This window comes from Aricia agestis, chromosome 5 (genome assembly GCF_905147365.1).
Source record: "Aricia agestis chromosome 5, ilAriAges1.1, whole genome shotgun sequence".
In the NCBI taxonomy this organism is placed as follows: Eukaryota; Metazoa; Arthropoda; class Insecta; order Lepidoptera; family Lycaenidae; genus Aricia; species Aricia agestis.
The window spans coordinates 19,935,020-19,956,609 of NC_056410.1; the positions used below are offsets into that span (position 1 = coordinate 19,935,020).

Genomic DNA, 21,590 nt, shown 5'->3' on the forward strand with positions numbered 1-21,590 from the left:
GGTATTAGTTGTGATCTATCGTACTTGTGCTAGTAGTCCATTGAAATGTTACATCTTAAGGATTTATTAGAGGACGCAATTTTATTTTTGGAATATGTTGGGGGGAGGGGGTCAATAGAAGCTAAACTTCAAGTTTGTGGGGTCGCTATCCTTGTCCCTCGGCCGCCATCTTGAGAAAGGGGTGACAACACTATTTTCGCGATATTTCGGAAAAATTTTGTGAGATCATAATTTGTTGAAAATTATTATGCCTACAATTAATATGTTTTGACCCTAAATTAAAAAATTTAAAAGTTATTTAGCAAAAAAGTAAGATTTTTTTTAGGTTTTCTTTTTGCTCTTTAGCTTTGTTCAATACATTTAAAAAAAATACCTCAAATCAATCTTGCCCTCAATCCCCCCAGATCTCATGAAATTAATTTCTGCAGATGCAAAGGAAACTGTGGAAGCATGTGTGGCTGCAGAAAAGCAGGCGTGAAATGCTCTACAGTATGCCTACTATTCTGTAGAGCATTTCAGGTCTGCTTTTCTGCAGCCTCAGTCTACAGTATGCCTACTAATACTAGTCTAATCCAATACTAGTCTACATATGCCTACTGTACTGTAGACTGTAGAGCATTTCAGGCCTGCTTCTCTGCAGCGAAACATGCTTCAACAGTTTCCTTTGTATCTATAGAAAATTAATTTCATGAGATCAGGGGAGATCGGGGGATATTTTCCACAAAAGAGTATCTAAAAGAATAGTCCGAAGTTTTTTTTTGTAAAATGTATTTAACAAAGTTAAAGAGCAATAAGAAAACTTAAAAAAAATCTTACTTTTTTGCTTTAACTTGTTTAATTTTAAATTAAGGGTAAAAAGTTATATGAATATATTTGTAGGCAAAATAATTTGAAACGAATTATGTTCTTACAAATTTTTGTAAGACGTGTAGTTTCTGAAATATCACGAAAATAGTATTGTTACCACTTTTTTCAAGATGGCGAAGGGGGGACAGGGGTGGCCACCCCACAAACTTGAGGTTAAGCTTCTATTGACCCCCCCAACATATCCCAAAATTAAAATTGCATCCTCTAATTTACTATCGTGGTAAAGCTAATGCATAGCATTTTTATCAACTTATGCAATTATAATTCGCGTATGATGTATGTCTAGTCGCACGAACACAAACTCCGTGCCGAAGTCTGGTAACAACACTGCTGTGCCGGTCAAAGTGGGGATGTGTTAGGTTTTTTCGTGACGGAAATTAAAACAGCTATGCAATATATTGCTTAATATATATCTCTAAATAAAGGGCTACGCGACATACTTCGCCCAAATTTACTTTCACTGACGGGAATCCTTATTTCATCGACTTGTGAAGCCAAACGAGCGTAATTTTCTTAGTCGTGAGTCGCAGAATTTCGGTCGCGTAAATTATTTTTCATACTTCTCAGTAATCATGACTCATAAAATTACGCTCGTGTGAATGAAGTAGGAATTTTCTATGAAACTGACTGTGCCAGCAGAATTTCCGCCAACCGAAATTCCGCGACTCACGAGTCACGAGTCATGACTCACAAAATTACGCTTCACCCTAACTCCTGTCGGAAAAGACTTTTAATTCTCACCCTACAATATACTACAGTGTTGTCACTACATACCAAAACAAAGATCTCGCGTATTTTTTATTATGACAGCGATCAATGGCGATGTTTTGGTTATCTCCTAAATAATTGATCTATGCTAATATATCTATTGTTCATGATTTAACTAATCTGGACTTAACCCTTAAGATGTTGGTGTAATTTTTGCAACACAAGAACTCACGAATGGTGCAGGATCGACCCACATCCTTTTATTCCTATATCGATTACAGATTGACTAAAAGGGTAAAGTTATTAAGATAATCTTCTCATGTTTGTGCTCTATTATTTCTTTTTTTCTTCTTCTTGATAGATAAAATGTTACTAAAAATATAAGATTTTAATTATAATATATAAGTAAGTATCTGATATTTTTCATAATTCTTAATTCAAAAGCTTATAAGCTTCCCATCCCGTCATCAATGTAATTGCAAATATACTAGTGAAGCCAAACGAGCGTAATTTGTGAGTTGTGAGCTACGAATAATAAAAACTAATAGTATTGGATCCGACCGTCAAATCCTGCAGGAATCGTTTTTTTCGATCAAATATATTTTAAAATAATCTTTAGAACGTATAGAATGGATTAATGTTGGGTTGCCTTGTCAAAAGTAGCCGCAAGTACCTCTAATTAAGTTGAATGTTCATCAGATAAATGCATAATTTGCATGTATATTTTTTTTGTAAATTTTACATCATTTGTAAGAAAATGACGTGAGAAAATAAGGTATAAATGGTTGCCAGCACTAAGTCGGCCGCAACCTAGGGTTGCCAGCCCGTAAACAGACATAGTTCATCATCAAAATTGAAGCATCGATTTTTTAATAATTTTGATACCAAATTAAAGTTTTATGCATCTTGTACATGAATATCCATGGTTGCCAGTTGCACGATAGCCGCAAACTGGGGTTGCCATCACTTTTGTATATGACAATTGACAAATGTTCAGGCCTACAATTATTATGCCTGTCATTATTTGAGGACGTCGAGAACTCGCAAGATTGCTATTTTTATTTAACAGGCGTTTTTATTTTTATGTGTATTGTCCTGTCATTCCTCAATCTCATTCCTTCTTAATTCTCTTACTTTTCTATTGAATACACGCAAGTTTGTATTACGCGCTTTCATTTTGCTCAATTAGAGGTACTTGCGGCTACTTTTAACAAGGCAACCCAACATTAAACCATTCTATACGTTGGATTATTTTAAAATATATTTGATCGAAAAAAACGATTCATGCAGAATTTTACGGTCGGATCTTAGGATATAAGGAATCGTAACTCCCATACTATTACCGTTCTAAATTTGGTTCCTTTTGATCTGTCATGTAACGTCAGTCTAGTACCGCTCAAGGTCACCTAAATATTGCAAATGTATTGAAATGTGTACCTAAGGTACACTTTTTTGACAAGTATTGTGGAGCATGATTTTTGATGGAGTTACTTTTCCTTAGTTTTTATTATTCGTAGGTTGTGAGTCAAAGAATTTCGGCTGGCAGAAATTCTGCTGCATTCAGTTTCATACAAAAGTCCTGTTTCATTCACACGAGTGTAATTTTGTGAGTCATGATTTTTATGATAAGATATTTACGCGGCCGAAATCTGCGACTCACGACTCACAAAATTCCGCTCGTTTGGTATATATATATATATAAATACCCTAACTTTACAAAGCTCAAAACATGGCTAAAGTAAAATTATTTATTTTACTCGTAGATACAGTACGAACATAAAGCTACACTATCGGAAAATTTGAGTAATAAAAAAACTATGATACTGCAAAATGCACCTCTCGACTCAACTACTTACATCCAGAAAACAACGCAAAAACAGAATCATTGACAAAAATACCCCTTAAATGCCATAGGGTTAGCTCCATGACGTGTGCCATTGAAATCGCAGCGTCCAGCAGCCGCTAGTATATAACACCAGGTCTCGGAGACCACATCGCCTCAGTGTTAACATGCATTACATAATCACACTTGCGCTGATCAACGGTGAGTACTTCATTTTGATAAGAAAAAAATTAAGGGGTCAATTTTGATTATTTTAAATTTTAATCGTCATTATAATGTTATCTTTAATTAATATAAACGCATTAAAAATATTATTAAATGTGAGATTTTGCAGGATTATCAAAAAGTGCAAAATAGCGTTCCTATTTAGTATTTACTAACAATATAATTTCTTATAATTAAGACGTATAGCTTATTTTTGTCTTTAAAGGGTTGATAAATATTATATCTACGGAGGAGAATAAAAATTAGGTACTAAAACTTGATATCCAAGTGCATCCTTATAAGAGTAGAACCGATTATTAGCTCGATAGAATTTTTTTAATTCAAACTGTGAGAGGAAACTTCTTCAGTTAGTTTAACATTATTAACAGTAAGTAAATGACAAAATTTGAGACTACCTTCTACCCTCGACTTCGTTGCCCCAAAATTCGTATATCACGCGAGGACCATTTGTCCAGGATAAAACTATCCCATTGTCCTTTTCCTGGATTCATAGCGTGAACAGATAACACTTTCGCATATATATTATTTATTACCTCTATAGTATGTTTTTATTTTTGCAATAATATGTGTAAACAATTAGCGCTAAAAAGTCGCCTGAAAGCATGTAATTTTTTGCGCAAACTCTCGCTTATTTATAATATAACTTTATACATTATGTTACTACAGTAGAATACATTTAATAATAATTACTTGATTTGTAACTTTGCCCACATGTATTTCAGTTTTTAATTTATAGCTTATCATTACACATTGTCTTAAGTGGTCATGAAAGTATTATAATTTTAATTGTCGACCAAAGGAAGTTGTTAGGGGCATTTAAATATAGGTAATACAAATGACGTAGGATTGTAACCTTTCCAGGGTGACAACAAAACTAAGTTATATTAATACTTTAGGGTGTATATTATGTGTTCCTTATGTGTCATTGTGAAAGTAGCAGCGCTGACTGGGCACAATTTTTTTGTGATTTGTGTGTTGCGATTTTTGTGAAAAAAGTTACTGTTTCAGCGCTGCTACTTTCACATTGAACTCAAATTAGGGGACTCATAAGCACCCTAGTATTATCACTTAGTTTTTTACACCTTGTATATTTTGAAGAATTGTTTAAAACCAAATCTCTACCACTTAGCTAGGACAGAAGTCGGCAACAGGCCGACCACGAAAGATCGAACCGCGCACTGCCAAAATATATTGTAACGTATTTTAGTTAAAGCTTTTAGTTTAATACAGTTGATACCTAGCGTGAGGTATTATAATATTTTGCGATTTTTTGTTCAAAATGTTCAATCCGAACTGCAAATGAATGAAAGACATGGAGATGCTTTGAATTCCAGGAATGAAAGGGATGGGATATGCCGGCCAAAACTTATTTAAAACAGCCGTCCTTGCTGACAACATTTATTAGGGCACAATATAATTAGGTATTCGGGTTATAGCATTAACTTTTGCTATAATATTGGATTGTGCAGCTCCTTTGGAGACAACGCATTGTGAGACAATAAACAGTATAAGTACTGTTTACAAACAACACATTCTTCATTCAAATATTTCAGCATGAAAACAATAATTCTTTCATTTCATTTTCATTCAATATCTTCAGTAGTGTAGTACATAAATTCCCTCGGTCGCGGATTCTTGGAAATCTATTGTTATTCTATTGTTATCGCGGTCGGATTCGACCGCTTGGGGCTTAGAGGTTTAGTTAGCTAAGTATAAATATTTTCCTGAAATTCAAAAATAGAATACGAAGGTACAAAAAAATCTAAGCTACTTTACCTATCCCCTGTCCCCTGATCAATAGGGGATTAATACTGGACAGCATCAGGGGCGGATCTATCACCATAAGGTTTTTTTGGCTTAAGTCCAGGGCCCCGTGAATTAAGCCCCCATGTATAATAAAGTCATTGTTAAAAATAGACAATAATGCGACCACCCAAGGAGCCGATGAAAAGCTACCAGCGCCCTGGGCGCCGATGAAATCTCGCCCAGGGCGCTGGTAGTGCTAACCAGCGCCCTGGGCGAGATGTCTTCGGCGCCTAGGGAGAGCCATGCTTGGGCACGAATGTGCCGGCTCGACCGGAGAAATACCACGGGCTCACAGAAAACCGGCGTGAAACAGCGCTTGGGCTCTGTTTCGCCGAGTGAGTGAGTTTACCGGAGGCCCAATCCCCTACCCTTTTCCCTTACCTACCCTCCCCTATTTCCTTCCCTACCCTCCCCTATTCCCTTCCCTAGTCTCCCCTATACCTTATTCCCCCTTAAAAGGCTGGCAACGCACCTGCAGCTCTCCTGATGCTGTGAGTGTACATGGGCGACAGAAGTTGCTTTCCATCAGGTGACCCGCTTGCTCGTTTACATAAAAAAATAACCGGCACTGCTATAAAGGGGGCCCTTATTACATAAAAAAATAACCGGCACTGCTATAGAGGCTGCATAATATGCAGATATTCAAGAGCTACATAATATAATTTTTATACCTATTTATTAATTAATGAAATGATCAAAAAGTATAAAATCTTATTATTATACTTTAAACTAATAGAAGACAAAGTAGAAAATCAATTTTACCATGAAAATCAATTTATTACGTTGAAAATGAAATTAAACATTTTGTCACGTATCTTATATATATATATATATATATATATATATATATATATATATATATATATATATATATATATATATATATATATATATATATATATATATATATATATAATTGGAATCTCGGAATTGGCTCCAACGATTTTCATGAAATTTAGTTTAAAGGGGGTTTCGGGGGCGATAAATCGATCTAGCTAGGAATCATTTTTAGAAAATGTCATTTTCATCAAATACCAAGCCAAGCTCGGTCAAATAGCTAGTAATAATTATACTAATTACAATAATATACAGGCTGTAACAAAACAAAGTGATAATTCATAAGTGTCCCCTGTGAATATAGCAGTGCCACTGAAATAGTAACTTTTGAACTCTATGTTTGTGTGAAAAATGCCATAATGTTTTGAAATCGCCCATACAAAATCCATACTTACTAATAATATAAGTATGGATTTTGTATGGGCAATTTACTAATATTATAAATACGAAATCTGTCTGTTACCTCTTCAGGCCTAAACCGCTGGACCGATTTTGCTGAAATTTGATATAGGGATACTTTGAGTCCCGGGAAAGGACATAGGATACTTTTTATCCCGGAAAATGTACGGTTCCCGCGCGATAAACGAGTTTTGGCGCAATGAAGTTGCGGGCGTCATCTAGTCTAACTCTTTCAGCGCTGTTAGCCTGTTACTTTCACAGTAAACTAAAATATTAATTTAAATTTAATTAAGATAAAATTATTTTAATTAAATTATTAAAACTAAAATACTAATAAAATAAAAATAAAAAAATATATTAGGGACATATACACATTACACACCCAAAAATATGATGACTTTGTTACACAGCCTGTATAGTAAGTAGTAGACGAAATAAGTGTCATTTAAAAAATACGTACCGTACGTAATAAACACGGGTTTTCTGTGAGACCTCGAGGGCTTTTTTCAATTAAAAAAAACCGTAATCCAAGGAAGCGCGTTGAAATCTATTATATTAACAGTAACCAAAGTTTTACAAAATATAGAATTGTTAGAAAAGCTGAAATTAAAGTAAGTAGCTATATTATAGAATTTATAAACTAACTATATTAAATCGATCTGAATTAGAGTCTTAAGTGTACAGTTTACTTTATATTGAATTGTTTGTCATATATGGTTTTGTTGTTTGCTTGGTCAAGTCAAAGTCAAATTCCTCATTATATTAAACTTAAGTGATCAATAAACTCTCTGAGTATGGCCCCAGGTATGGTAAAATGGCACGTGATTTGGTTTATGTAGTATTTCAGTCACCACTTGCCTGCACTCATGTCTCATTACCATTCAATACATAATAACTCAAAGTTCACCCAAACGTATTTGACTAATTTGAACTGATCAATATTCTGTGGGTTTCTGGCATCAATTATAAATCTTGTATAAGCTGGAGCTGGCAGTTGAATTGTAATTAATAGAAATAGCTTTTTTTATAAGAATAGGGGGTCGGTTCTCGAAGAATTTGTCCAAAAATTCGGTACTTTCCTACCGAAGCGACTCAATCGCGCATAATTTGTCACTATCGAATAATCGAAGCGACATTCAAATTGCGAGAAAAACGGAGGTAAACGAGCAGCAAACAAATCGCCTGATGGAAAGCGATAACCGTCACTCTATAAATACGACATATTATTATTAGAGAAGTCGCTATCCAGTGATGTTGACTCTATGTATTGTATAATTAAATTGCAGTATTAAAATGCGATTCTAACCTGTAACCTTATTTATTTACTCAAAATTTAACAGAGTTTAATGATCACTTTTTAAAATCTATACATTTTCTGCCAGTCTTTATTAAATTTAAATTTAAGTAATCGTTAAATGTCTCTCGAGTGTGGCCGTTACACGTTGAGTAACTAGTTGTTAAGTTCAAGCGTGCTGCTAATAACACATTTTATTTGAAAATAATAGACAGTTCAACAATGTGATTGTTAACTAATACCACGTTGTCCTGACCATTGTTAATGCATCTTATTACACCAAACAAAAGGGAACGTTTTCATGAAAAACGTGAGAGCAGAAAATGCGAGTTTAGTAAATGTAGAGCATATAGGCTCCTATATAACTGATTGCTTGTCGAAACCGTGGGTGTAATCTCCGCTTTCCATGCGCTTGCCAATACGTTTAAAATAATTTCAATAGATTTTGTTAAAATGTTATAAAATACATTTGCTGATAGGTTAGGTTAGGTCACGTCTTTTGAGTGAAGAATCTATATTCTCACTGCATATTGGAGCATGATCGTAAGTCGATAATAACAACCTTAATTACACCTTTATAGTTCTTAAAAGTGCATGTTTTTATGCAACCATAATATAGTTGCATAAAAACATGCATAAAAACATTGCAATATAATAGTTCATAATAATGAAATGCTAACATAACTTGCTTTTTCGTTCTCCAGTGGCCCTCGTCCAGGGTTGGGGTTACCGCGCGTCGGACCAGCGACGATGGGCAGTGCTACACCCGGCGTGCGGCGGCAGGCAGCAGTCGCCCATAGCCATCTCCGCGCGCCAGGCCATACCCATCAACATCCCCGCTATGGAGCTGGTGGGCTACCATAACCCCCTGCCTGGACCTCTGAGCATCACTAATACTGGACATTCGGGTATGGCTGGCTGTGAGCCTTATATTATAGCAATCGCCTCTTCCACAAATCCCTTTGTGATAACTGATAACAAATATAAGGCTCTATATCAAAAACTATTAACTATGTAGGTGCTCTATTAAGATCTGACTGATAAAAAAATAAATTTGAAATGAATGTGTATTATAGAATGTAGATACAACTATAATCCACATTATTTTACGAGTAAAATAATTTTTTATATCCCTAGTTTCCCAAGGGCTTCGCTCCCGTTTAAGTCTTTTTCATCATACAAATTTTGAAGTCATGTATTTTTTTAATTTTGTTACTTAATTTAAATTTTGTAATCAGCAAAAATCACATGGGCGCCATGTGATTTTATCACGGTTGCTGATACCACAGGAATGAGAAAGTAGTCTCAATCGGAATTGCCTATTAACGTCTTATAGCCGAAAATATTTTTTCAGTCGCCCTAACCATCCCCAAATACTCAACCGACGAGGTGAAGAAAGGTTTCCGTCTGCCATACATCTTCGGTGGTCCCCTCGACAACGAGTATGAGATAGAAGGCCTGCACTTCCACTGGGGAGACAAGAACAACCGTGGCTCGGAACACACTCTCAACGACTTGAGACTGCCACTTGAGATGCACATCATACACAGGAACAGAAAGTATAAGAACGTGGGTGAAGCGCTGCAGCACCCTGATGGATTGTGTGTGCTTGCTTTCTTCTTCCAGGTGTGTAGAGTTTTTTTTTTATGAAATAAGGGGACAATCGAGCAAACGGGTCACCTGATGGAAAGCAACTTTCGTCGCCCATGGACACTCGCAGCATCAGAAGAGCTGCAGGCCTTTTAGGAGGAAATAGGGTAATAGGGGCGGGTAGGGATGGGAAGGGAAGGGAATAGGGGAGGGTAGGGAAGGGAATAGGGCATGGCTCTCCCACGTATAGCATGGCCACGTACCTATAGTAGGATTTTTTGTGCCAAGTCGGGACTTTGGAACTTTTTGAGTGAAAATAACGAGATTCTTCCGTCAAAAGCGACACATACCTAGTATAAAACGTACAAAACCAAAAGTTTTCGAATTTTTGTATTTTATTTGACTTAAAATACGTTTACATGACAGTAGATAGATAGTCAAAGTAGCCAAAACCCATTCCTCTATCTCCCACACTCTTATCTTCATTACGCAGTACGCTCACTCAGCACGCTGCAAGTACGTTCAAGTTATCCCCGAAAAGCGGGACTGAGAGTGTCCCGCGCGAGTCATTTAATTTTGATTTAAAAATCGGCACGTCTGGCAACGGAGAGTTTGTTGATTAATGAAAAAAAATAGCTCAACCTTAAATTAGCGCCATCTATCGGCAAGTAGAAAGGTTTCAGTTTAATTTCGTCTCTTCTTGGGTAATTCATGTTCGCTATTTTAAACGGTCAGATAGTAAACTATCTAACCTAACCACCAGAGGCGTGGTAAACTCTAACCACCAGGTTGCACCAGAGGCGTGGTTATAGTTACAGTTATAGTCAAAGTTATGGTTATGGCTAACTTAACTTTGACCACAAAGATATTATGTCTGTTGCTGGTTTGACAAGGCTTTAAATGAACATGGGCGGTCGCGGTGCTGGTAAAGGAGAACTGACAAAACTGGCGTTTTAGTATGATGACAGCGATAGTTCCTTGTTTCGCCACGTCCATTTAAAGCCTTGTCAAGCCCCTATGGTTATGGTTAAATATGGCGTCCATTTTTTACTTTAACCAAAGATGGTTACTAGGTTCATCGGATCATTGCCTTGTTAGGAGTTCTGTGCCACTTACGACGGTGTTAAGACAGCGCGCTGTTAAATACCGTCGTGTGTGGCACTACAAGTCAGCAGACTGGGATGGGATGCGGTCGTTTTTTGCATCCTATCCTTGGGGACACGTGTGCTTCTCGCCGGATGATCTCGACAACACTGCCAACTCTGTTGCCGATGTGGTGATGCAGGGGATGGAACTTTTCATTCCGACCTCTGTAGTGCCAACTGGCGGCAGATTTCGTCCCTGGTGTGGTTCATCCCCCAAAAAAGCTTCTCGCCGGAAGCAGGAGGCTTACCAATCCTGGGTCAACGCAGTGTCTGCTCGGGATTTAAATACCAGCACATATAAAAAGGAGTACAACCTTGCCTCTAGGTCCCTCAAGAAAGAGATTACTCGGGCAAAGCAACAGCACGTCAATAGAATTGGCAAGAGATTTGAGTGCCTCCCCTCGGGAACCCGTGCATTCTGGTCTCTGGCCAAAGCTATTGAAGGAAATTTCTGCAAGCCAACCCTACCATCCCTACACGTAGGAAATGGATCGTTGGCCCAGGACCCAAAGGACAAAGCCGATCTTCTGGGCATGCTCTTTGCGTCAAACTCGACCCTGGATGACGGGGGGCAGAAACCACCGACCATACCGCGATGCACGAGCATCATGTCGGATATTCGGTTTCATCAGCGCTCAGTGCGAAAAGCCCTTTATATCCAAAAGTCGAGTGGGCCTGACGGAATCCCGCCTATTGTGTTGAAAAAGTGTGCTCCAGAGTTGGCTCCGGTCTTGACGCGTCTTTTTCGGCTCTCCTATTCCACTGGCATCGTCCCGGCTTCCTGGAAGACAGCCTTGGTGCACCCGATCCCCAAAAAAGGTGACCGCTCAAATCCTTCCAACTACAGACCAATCGCTATAACCTCTCTCTTCTCGAAAATAATGGAATCCATTATCAATAGCCAGCTTCTTCGATACTTGGACGGCCAGGGATTGCTAAGCGACAAACAATACGGGTTCCGTAAGGGTCGCTCGGCTGGTGATCTCTTGGCATACCTGACTCATCGTTGGGCTCAGGCAATTAAGTCGAAGGGAGAGGCATTGGCTGTTAGTTTGGATATTGCGAAGGCCTTTGATCGGGTTTGGCATAAAGCGCTGCTATCAAAGCTTCCATCATACGGGCTGCCCGAGAAATTATGTAAGTGGGTCACTAGTTTCTTAGCAGACAGAAGCATAAAGGTCGTAGTTGACGGCGAATGCTCGGAAACTCAGTCTGTTAATGCTGGTGTCCCTCAGGGCTGTGTACTATCGCCTACTCTATTCATACTGCATATCAATGACATGTTACAAACCAACGGCATTCATTGCTATGCGGATGATAGTACAGGTGATGCTGTATATACCGGCTCCCCTAATATTTCTCGGCAAAATGTCACTGAGAGTCGAAACGAACTTGTGTCTAAGGTGGAGAATTCATTGGAGAAGGTCTCTGAATGGGGTAGACGTAACTTAGTCCAATTCAACCACACCAAGATACAAGTCTGCGCGTTCACCACTAAAAAGTCACCAATGGTCGTTTATCCTCGTTTCGAGGGCACATCTTTAACCATCTCCCCTAGCATTGAGATACTTGGCGTCAACATATCGAGCGAAGTCCAGTTCCGATATCATCTTGAGGGTAAGGCCAAATTAGCCTCGAAGAAGCTTGGTGTTCTTAACAGAGCGAGACAGTACTTCAGTCCGGACCAACGCCTACAACTCTACAAGGCGCAGGTTCGGCCTCATATGGAATATTGTTCTCATCTCTGGGCAGGGGCGCCAAAATACCAACTGCTCCCTCTGGATCGTATCCAACGAAGGGCTGCTCGAATTGTTGACTGCCATAGTGTTTCAAACAGCTTGGACCCCCTAGAATTACGCCGAGATGTAGCTTCACTCTGCATCCTCTATCGGTTGTATCACGGGGAGTGCTCTGAGGAATTGTTCGGAATCATACAACCTGCAACTTTTCGCTATCGTCCCACGCGAAAAACATACCATCCTCATCACCTTGATGAGTGGCAGTCTTCAACAGTGCGTTTTTCGCGTAACTTTCTGCCGCGCACTGTAAAACTCTGGAATGAACTGTCACCAGCAGTATTTCCGGACCGATACGACCTGCAAACCTTCAAGAAAAGAGCGTATTCCCTCTTAAAAGGCCGGCAACGCACCTGCAGCTCTTCTGATGTTGCGAGCGTCCATGGGCGACGGTAGTTGCTTACCATCAGATGACCCGTTTGCTCGTTTGCCCCCTTTAATAATAAAAAAAAAGATTTGACATTTTGCATTGTAGTTTATATAGTTACTCGTACAGTTATAGTTAAAGTAAGTTGGTGCAACCCACCCAGTAGCCTTTAATTAGTTTCATTAGACTTTAATTATATTGTGTATCGTAGGAATCACTAACGGCCGTTCCCAATATTTGATCTATCTCTGGTTTTGCCCTACTAGAGATAGGAATAGCTCACATTAGACATTAGAGACATAATTATATTTTATGTCAATTGTGAGCTATTCCTATCTCTAGTAGGGCAAAACCAGAGATAGATCAAATATTGGGAATGGCCGTAATTCAATTTGAAGTATCTATTATTTGATATAAGAGATACTTACTTCAAATTGAATTGAAATGTAGGTACTTACTTAATTTAGGAAGAGCTTAGATTTGGAGTTAATTTCCTGTTGCAATTTTTTAACCGACAATTTATAAGTATAAATAGGTACCTAAGTAAGTAGTTAATAATTATAAAGCGAAGATATTTTGCATAACCAAGCCCACTGTCTCTACAGGTCGTCGAATTCGACGCGAAGCTCCTCAGCCCGATCGTGAAGAATCTCTCCGCAATCGAGAACTACAACACGACGGTGCAGTTCTCCCACACGTTCTCTCTCTCCTCTATTCTCTCCGGGCTGGACGCGGAGAGATTCTACACGTACCGCGGGTCTCTGACAACACCGCCCTGCGCTGAGGCTGTCACTTGGGTTGTTTTCTCGGACTATTTGCCGATTTCTGTGTACCAGGTAAGTTTTTCTTTTAAATTAATAAAATAAGGTGGCAAACGAGCAATCGGGTAACCTGATGGAAAGCAACTACCGTCGCCCATGGACATTCGCAACATTAGAAGAGCAGGTGCGTTGCCGGCCTTTTAAGATGGAATACGCTCTCTTCTTGAAGGTTTGTAGGTCGTATTGCTTCGGAAATACTGCCGTTGACAGTCAGTCAGTGTGTCACGATCGCTCTCTCACATTACAGTTTTCAATAAAATTCAAGTAAGTAAATCATACGGGACTTGGGAGTGAATAGTTTTGGGTTAATGTATGAATTTCTATAGTAGGGTAGACTGGGTACGGTTGTGCCAGGGAACGGTTGTGACAGTCATCATAACAGCGAAACTATACGGAATATGGGGACGGGTGCTAAGAGAGAAAGACGCGTCTTGCAAGTCTGAATGCTTCTCCCAGCATTGCTTCCGCCAGCACTTGACGATAATGTTATCAGGGGCCTTCATTGCTTTTTAACAGTCAAAAGTAGGTTTTCTTGCTTGATTTATTTCAATGTTTACTATTTTTTGTATGCAAATAGCCTATGTCATTTATTTTCATGTTATAAATTGATCATTAGTAGTGAACTACAAGTGGTTATTTTTTACTTAAATCGTTTAGCCGATTCGTGGCGCTTGTTTGATAATTAAAATTCTGTGTTGGGTACGGTTGTGACAAATCTTATGGGTACGGTTGTGACATACATTTATCCTATAATTTTTCTTACATGTCAAAAAACGCTTGCAGGAGACCAAACGAGTGCAGGATATTATCAGTCAATACGACAATACTTACGAAGAAGTCAAACGTAGGACGTATTTACAGAGAACGGAGAAATTCATCAAATGAATCGGATGTCGTAGTTTTGGTCGATAAATATGTTTAGAAATAGACTATGTTTTGATACGCTAGATGAATTTGTTTAGAATAAGATTATGATGTTTTATGGTACATTTTGATTGAAATAAAAATCATATAAAACATTTTTTTGTAGATGTCACTACCGACCCCAACCACCGTCACAACCGTCCTTGGGTTGTGGTCGGTTAAAAAAGAGATAGTATTCGTACCTAAGTAATTAGTAGTTAGTTTGCATAGATGTTGTAGATATTGATCATATTATTTTCTCACTTCACAGATGGACAACTTCAGAGGTCTACTATCCAACTTGAACCTGCCTCTTGTCGACAACTTCAGGCAACTCCAGCCGCTCTTCGGCCGGCGAATCTTCGTCAGAATCACATCTAAACACCCCAAGTTCAAGAAGAACAAACTACAATACTCCAAGTGGGATTGGATTGGACACAGGAAGTCTGAAAATGACGTCATGGAAGACGATTGATGGCATTCCGACATCCCCTGGATAATTCACTAACAATTTCTAACACATCATTAATGTTCTGTAACACAAGGACAATCTAAACTTATCACTTATAGTTACTTAATTGAGATTTTCATAGGTACTTAATTGAAAAAAACCTTGATTGGGAAATGAAAAAACAATCCAACTATAATAACAATTATCCTTAAATTTTGAGTTATTAATGCAGCATTCAGCAAAAACTGTAGTCTAGGCCTTTCTTGTCCAGCAAGTACCTGACTCTTGAGCAGTAGCGGCGTAACCGAAACCGACGGTAAAAAGGCGACCGCCCAGGGCACCAGTTAAAAAGGGGCGCAGAGGCATGCAAAAGGGGAGACCATTTTTCAGCACTACTTTCATTCTCGCCCAGGGCGCTGGTAGTGCTAAAACCGGCCCTGCTCCTGAGTAGGACAAACCGTTTTAAAACATAGAGCGTAAACCATGATCTAGGTCAGTGGTACTCAACCTTTTTTTATACGAGCCACAAACACGTTTTGGTCTTGATGTCGCGGGCCGCAACTCGCAAGTCACAACCAAATTTTTTTATGGTTGAAAACTACTGAAAATAACGTTTTTTCAAGATTAGCGATTGTGGTAAATTTTACACGACTTTCACGACGACTGCACTATTTTGCTGCGGGTTGAGTAGGGTGGAACAAAACTAAGTGCTATTGGGTGTGTACGTGTTCCTTGTAAAGAGTTCTCTGTGCAAGTAGCAGCTCTGAAAGACCAAACAATTTTTTTTTTGTATGGGCAAGCGCCCCAGCGGCACGAGTTTCCTGAACTTTCTAGAAGGAACACATACACACCCTAAAGTATTATCACTTAGTTTTGTTACATCTTATATATATCTAGGTTATTTACCTATCAGATTCTATTACTAAGTTTTGCTTTCAAAAAACTAGTAACTTTTAGTCACTTTATAGCCTGATTTTGTCACTTAAATAATAAGCACTTTAGTGTCCTTTACCAATATTTCACAATTTATTTAAATAACTAATACACGATCAAAATATCTGTAGACTTCAAGCAATAGGCCACCATGCCGTCAGTCGTCATCAAATCAGAAAGTTGTCTTCAGAAATTTTGACCAAGTCATACATGTGCTCTTACCAACTAAACTTATTGTAATTTTGTATGATATTACGATAGTTGTGTTATTAATAAGATAATATTATAATTTGTAAATAAATAATTACTTATATAAACAAATATTTTTATTTGATTAAAAAATTAACTAAGTACATGATAAAGGAAAATTATGTAGCGTAGTTTTCAGCACCAAACATAGACTGTAAAAAGAAAGTATAAAAGTATGATTAGAAAATATTTTCATAAATAAAATAATATACAATAATACGAAAATAAAGAAATGAAAACAACAATACATAAATTAGTATAAAATAAAATACATAACAACAATACATAAATTAGTATAAAATAAAATACATAACAACAAAAAAATAATCATGCATATTTTGTTATACTTACCAAAAGTCCCAATCAGGAAAAATAAAACACATTGTTGATTGTTATAACATTACTCTATAATACATTTTTTAACATTCTATACAAGATTTGTAACATTTGAAACACATACATAAATTATTTAGTATTTGTAATTGAAAATGATTGCATCTTATTAGATTGGAATGAGCTGTTATTGTATCACACTATCAATCAAATGCGATCCCATTCGGGAATGTTAGTTAGTTATCTTCGTGTTGGCTATGTACATGTTGGTTGTTGTGCACACACACATGCAATATATTATATTTAGCGTACCAAGTCGTCTGGGTTGAACATGCCCTGAAAATTTAAAGTTAGATTGTTTTACAAATATTTAAAAGGCAAGAGTGTTGAACTCTTTGGTACTATTTGATTTGGTATATAGTAAGAGAATTTTGTAATTCTTAGATTGGTCTGTCACCACTTTTCTATTTCACCCACACAGAGATTTCTTATTCACTTGCTTTTATACACCCAATAAGATAATAATTAATAGCAAAATGTTTGTAAAAGTAACTTTTATTTTGCACTTGATAACATTAGAATTTAACAGTCAGTTTAGCGAACATGGGCCCACAAGTCAACGGAGTCGTGCGTGACAATAGAGTATCATTATTAAAATAACATTTACCTTTGCGCGACGTAAGATAGAGTCCTTGGTAGCGTCATACGGGTGGTCCTTCGATGGGATCTCCAATACTGAGGGAACGGGCGATGTGTGAGAGTCAATGACGTGACGGATCAACTCTGCAATGTTCTGGTTGATCAGGATGATGTCAATGTCGTCACGCTTGACGAATCTCTTGAAACAGTCCTCAATTTCGCTCACTGGTGTGTCTGAAAGATGTAAACCATTGATGTAAACATTAAACTACGATGATACACAAAAGATGTTAAATTGGTAAGTAAACGGCAAAAATACTGACTTTTGTCAACTACCATGAAGTTTGGGTGTCTGTTTTTGTTGATTTCTCCGATTCCACCCAGCAAAAACCCAACACAAGTGTCCTGAAAGAAGAGTTTTGATTCTCAGCACAACATGTAAATACTGGATAGTACCTGCGATATTTTGGAGCTGACACTTACTTCATCTCCGATAACACTGATCAGTTTTCCTTTAACGGCAGCTTGGAGGGCCATTTTTGCTAAAATATCCTCACAATTTTATAAAAATTAACAAATTGCGAACTGTCACAAGAAATCGTCACCTGACTATAGATTTTTTTTCATAATGTTGGCCATCCTGAAATAATGTTACCAGTATTTAAAATTCCTTTCCTTGATTGGTTTCCTTACCCATATTTTTGAACTTAAAAAAGCATAAACGTCACACGTGCGTCACAATTGTCAACGTCAAACGTACATCATTTTCACAGGTTGTTGTGTTGTTGTGCTAGAGTTTTGTGAAATATTTACTTTTTATTAGTTCTACTAATGCATAGACAGAAACAATGCTAAATATTCAAAACTACGGTAGTAGCTCTGAAGATGAGGAGGATGCAGATAAGGGGGTTGAAAAGCAGCACAGCAACGAGGCCTTGTTGACTCATTTGAAACCTGTTGATCCCAATTTCTCTGTTGCTAAAAGCATGCAGATATGTTCAGCCCCTGTTATTGTTCCAACGGTTTGTAGACTTATTATACTATACAATTTATATTATATCAAAAACTTATACCATGTTGTTAAGACAATTTTTAAAATTTTAGACTAACGACGACACTAGGATGTTACTCAAAGCTGGACAGGAATTAATGCATAATCCTAAGGTTGAAGAGTTGTATGCACCGTCGTATGGCCCGGAGAATCCCTTCCAAACACAACAAATGAAAGCAAACAGAAATATGCTCTCCGGCTATGTAGAGAAAGCACATATTAGTGAATTTCAGTTTGAAAACCAAAGAAGAACATTTACTAGCTACGGATATGCCATAGATCCCTCTACAGAACCAACAGAAGGAAATGACTCTGTTGTCTGTAAGTATCCCGAACAATTTACAATCTATCAGATAAAGTCAGATATTGCATTCAGGCTACAAATACTTTGAGTATTTGTAGCCTGTAGGACACCAAATAACAAATGAAATAATGTGTATTCACATTGTTTTTAACAAATCTCTTATAGAGATCCTAAAACAAGTGACATAAAAATTCCTGTAACAATAAATTTGTCAATATAATAAATTGTGTATAAATTATTAATATAGGAAAATTGTTATTTTCAGTGTCGGCTATGGTCGCACCCCCAGAGGAAACAGAAGGTAAAACAGTGTTTGAGAACATAAAGAAAAGGCCACTAGATAAGAAAAAGAGACATAAAAACGACAACCCTGACGATGTGAATGGATTTTTAGGACCCTGGGGTGGATATGTAGGGGAACAAAGGTATGCAAACTATTCAATCAATATTCTTTATCCAATGCTACAACACCTTTGTGTTATAACTTTTTAAATGTTTGCATGCTATCTTTATAGTTAATAGTGTAAGACCTGAGCAATGAACTTATGTTTACATCTATTGTACAACTTTTAACCTATCAACTCCCAAGCGGGCCGCAAATCTCAATAACAATAGATTTCCATGAATCTGCGATCAAAGGATTAAAGCAAATAATGATTGATTGATTGCTGTAGAGTTAGAACTTGATTCTAGTTTTCAAGGTAGTTGGTCCAATTCCTGCAATGGTCATGGAGCAGCAAAATTATTGTTTCTAAGTCTGGTTAAGACTGCATTACAGACTTATGTAAAGAAAAATTTATAAAACTTTTATTTGCATTTAATAACTGTAAATTTTCAATCTTTGAAGTTAATTAATTTTTTTCTAATTTTCAGGGTGATGAAACCTGAGGGTGAAGTGGCTAAAGAATTAGAAGAAATCCTGGCTAAGAGGCAGAAGAAGGGCAAAGTTGAAGATGATAAACCTTTGGAGGAGAAATCTATATTCCATAGTAAGATTTGTATTCTAAATGCATTCATAAATATGCAAATATTAATATAATCTATATATATAAAACTCAAAGCTGACTGACTGACATGGTGATCTATCAACGCACAGCCCAAACCACTGGACCGATTGGCTGAAATTTGGCATGCAGGTAGATGATATGATGTAGGCATCCGCTAAGAAAGGATTTTGATCAATTATACCTCCAAGAGGTTAAAATAGGGGATGAAAATTTGTATATAATAATACTTCTTAACGCGAGCGAAGCCGCGGGCAAAAGCTCATATGCAGATGTGTTTGTTTACATATATGTCGCAGCCGACTGGTTTAAATAGCCGTTCAATCAAACAGTTAGCCCTTTGACTGAACAACGCCATTCAATCACACGTCTAGCTTTTATATTGAATATTTTAGTCGCTCAAAACATTCAACACTACACCTAATTCAAAAGACGCCGTCTAATTGAAGTGGTTCAGCGCGCACCGCTGCGGCGCTAGGTGCGTTTTATTTACAATATGGCGTCAACTAGCAGGTGTTTGTGGTTGTTTTTCGAAAAGAAAGTAGTAAATAAAAGTTACAAGTGTTATTAAAGAGACAAAAATTGTGGAGGCACATACGAGTGAATTAAAATTTCAACAAATATTCGAGGAGAAATTACGGGATTATGAAATGGATGGACGCAGCCTCCCCCGAAAGCCCCCCGTCAAAACAAAAAGAAACACAATCCAGAAAGTCCAAAAGTTGGTTAGGTTAGGTTAGAACTTAGACCTCAACTCGGAGGAAGCCGAGCGAGCGTGCTGCGGCAGCAGCCGGCGACCGCCGTGAAATAAAAGGAGGGCTCGGGAGGCGCCCGGAAAACAAAAACAAACTAATTGGCTAAGCGTCGTCTAGCTGTAGTGTTGAACGTTGTAGTCAACAAGTCGGCTAAACGACGTATAGCCGTGTGATTGAATGGCGTTGTTCAGTTAAACGGCTAGCTGTTTGATTGAACGGCTATTTAGACCAGTCGGCTGCGATATATACATGCAATTAAAATGAAACAATTAAACTGATACCTGAGCTCTGGAAAAAAAATTGGCAGGTAGGTTTAATTATATATATATATATATATATATATATATATATATATATATATATAATTTCGTAGAATATATATATATATATATATATATATATATATATATATATATATATATATATATATATATATATATATATATATATATATATATTTATAATTATTGCAAAAGTGAAACACTAATAAAACACAATTTACATGAACTTTTTCCTACATATATAGCAATTTTTAACAATGAAAAAAAAATACACGACCCGTTTACATACTAATCATCATCAGGTGAAATCATACAATGAAATTCGCTATGGAGATACTTTTAGAGGCATAAGAGGACATAAAATAGGTATAGTATAGTTGTGGAAAAATGTATATTTTGTACTACGACGACGCCTCCGTGGTCTAGTGGTACAGAGCGCGGCTCTTGACTCGGAGGTCGTGGGTTCGATTCCCGCGTTGGAAACATGTTATTTCCAAGTTTGGTTAGGACAATGCAGGCTGATCACCTGATTGTCTGACAAGTAAGATGATCCATGCGTCGGATGGGCATGTAAAAAGTCGGTCCTGTGCCTGATCTCTCGCCAGTCGTCCGTCCCACTGGGTTATGAGAGTAAAAGGAATAGAGAGTGCTCTTGTGTACTGCGCACACACTTGGTCACTATAAAAATTACTCCTGCGTAGCTGGCCTGGTTTCAATGAAACCGGCCACCGTCACCGAAACCGGTGTGGGAGCTATTATTTTGTACTACGAATAATAAAAACTAAGGAAACGTAACTCCCATACTATTACCATTTTAAATTTGGTTCCTTTCGAACTGTCATGTAGGTAACATTAGCCTGATACCGCTCAAGGCCATCTAAATATTGCAAATGGATTGAAAATGTGTACCTAGGTACACATTTTTGACAAGTACACATAATTGTAGAACATGTTTTTTGACAGAGTTACTTTTCTTTAGTTTTTATTAT

General features: G+C 37.5%; 3 protein-coding genes across 3 annotated transcripts in view; 2 read left to right on the plus strand and 1 right to left on the minus strand.

The window, feature by feature from the left end:
- Nucleotides 1–3,571: 3,571 nt before the first annotated feature.
- On the plus strand, nucleotides 3,572–15,816 carry LOC121727151 (carbonic anhydrase 7). Its single transcript, XM_042114830.1, has 5 exons — nucleotides 3,572–3,619; nucleotides 8,684–8,887; nucleotides 9,334–9,605; nucleotides 13,483–13,713; nucleotides 14,873–15,816. The coding sequence occupies exons 1-5, from the start codon at nucleotides 3,586–3,588 to the stop codon at nucleotides 15,074–15,076; spliced, it is 945 nt and encodes a 314-aa protein (XP_041970764.1). The 5' UTR covers nucleotides 3,572–3,585; the 3' UTR covers nucleotides 15,077–15,816.
- A 477-nt stretch (nucleotides 15,817–16,293) lies between these two features.
- On the minus strand, nucleotides 16,294–17,849 carry LOC121727152 (V-type proton ATPase subunit F). The gene is made up of 5 exons (XM_042114831.1): nucleotides 17,690–17,849; nucleotides 17,530–17,611; nucleotides 17,235–17,440; nucleotides 16,880–16,903; nucleotides 16,294–16,386 (listed from the first exon to the last, which is right to left on the minus strand). Exons 1-5 carry the CDS (start codon nucleotides 17,741–17,743, stop codon nucleotides 16,354–16,356), a joined length of 399 nt encoding a protein of 132 aa, XP_041970765.1. The 5' UTR covers nucleotides 17,744–17,849; the 3' UTR covers nucleotides 16,294–16,353.
- A 125-nt stretch (nucleotides 17,850–17,974) lies between these two features.
- The window catches only part of LOC121726840 (pre-mRNA-processing factor 17), a 37,052-nt gene continuing 33,436 nt past the window's right edge, over nucleotides 17,975–21,590 (plus strand). The window contains exons 1-4 of the mRNA XM_042114412.1: nucleotides 17,975–18,228; nucleotides 18,311–18,578; nucleotides 18,827–18,986; nucleotides 19,435–19,550. Of these exons, the coding sequence (XP_041970346.1) occupies nucleotides 18,055–18,228; nucleotides 18,311–18,578; nucleotides 18,827–18,986; nucleotides 19,435–19,550 (718 nt within the window). The 5' untranslated portion in view covers nucleotides 17,975–18,054. The remainder of the gene's footprint in view (nucleotides 18,229–18,310; nucleotides 18,579–18,826; nucleotides 18,987–19,434; nucleotides 19,551–21,590) is intronic.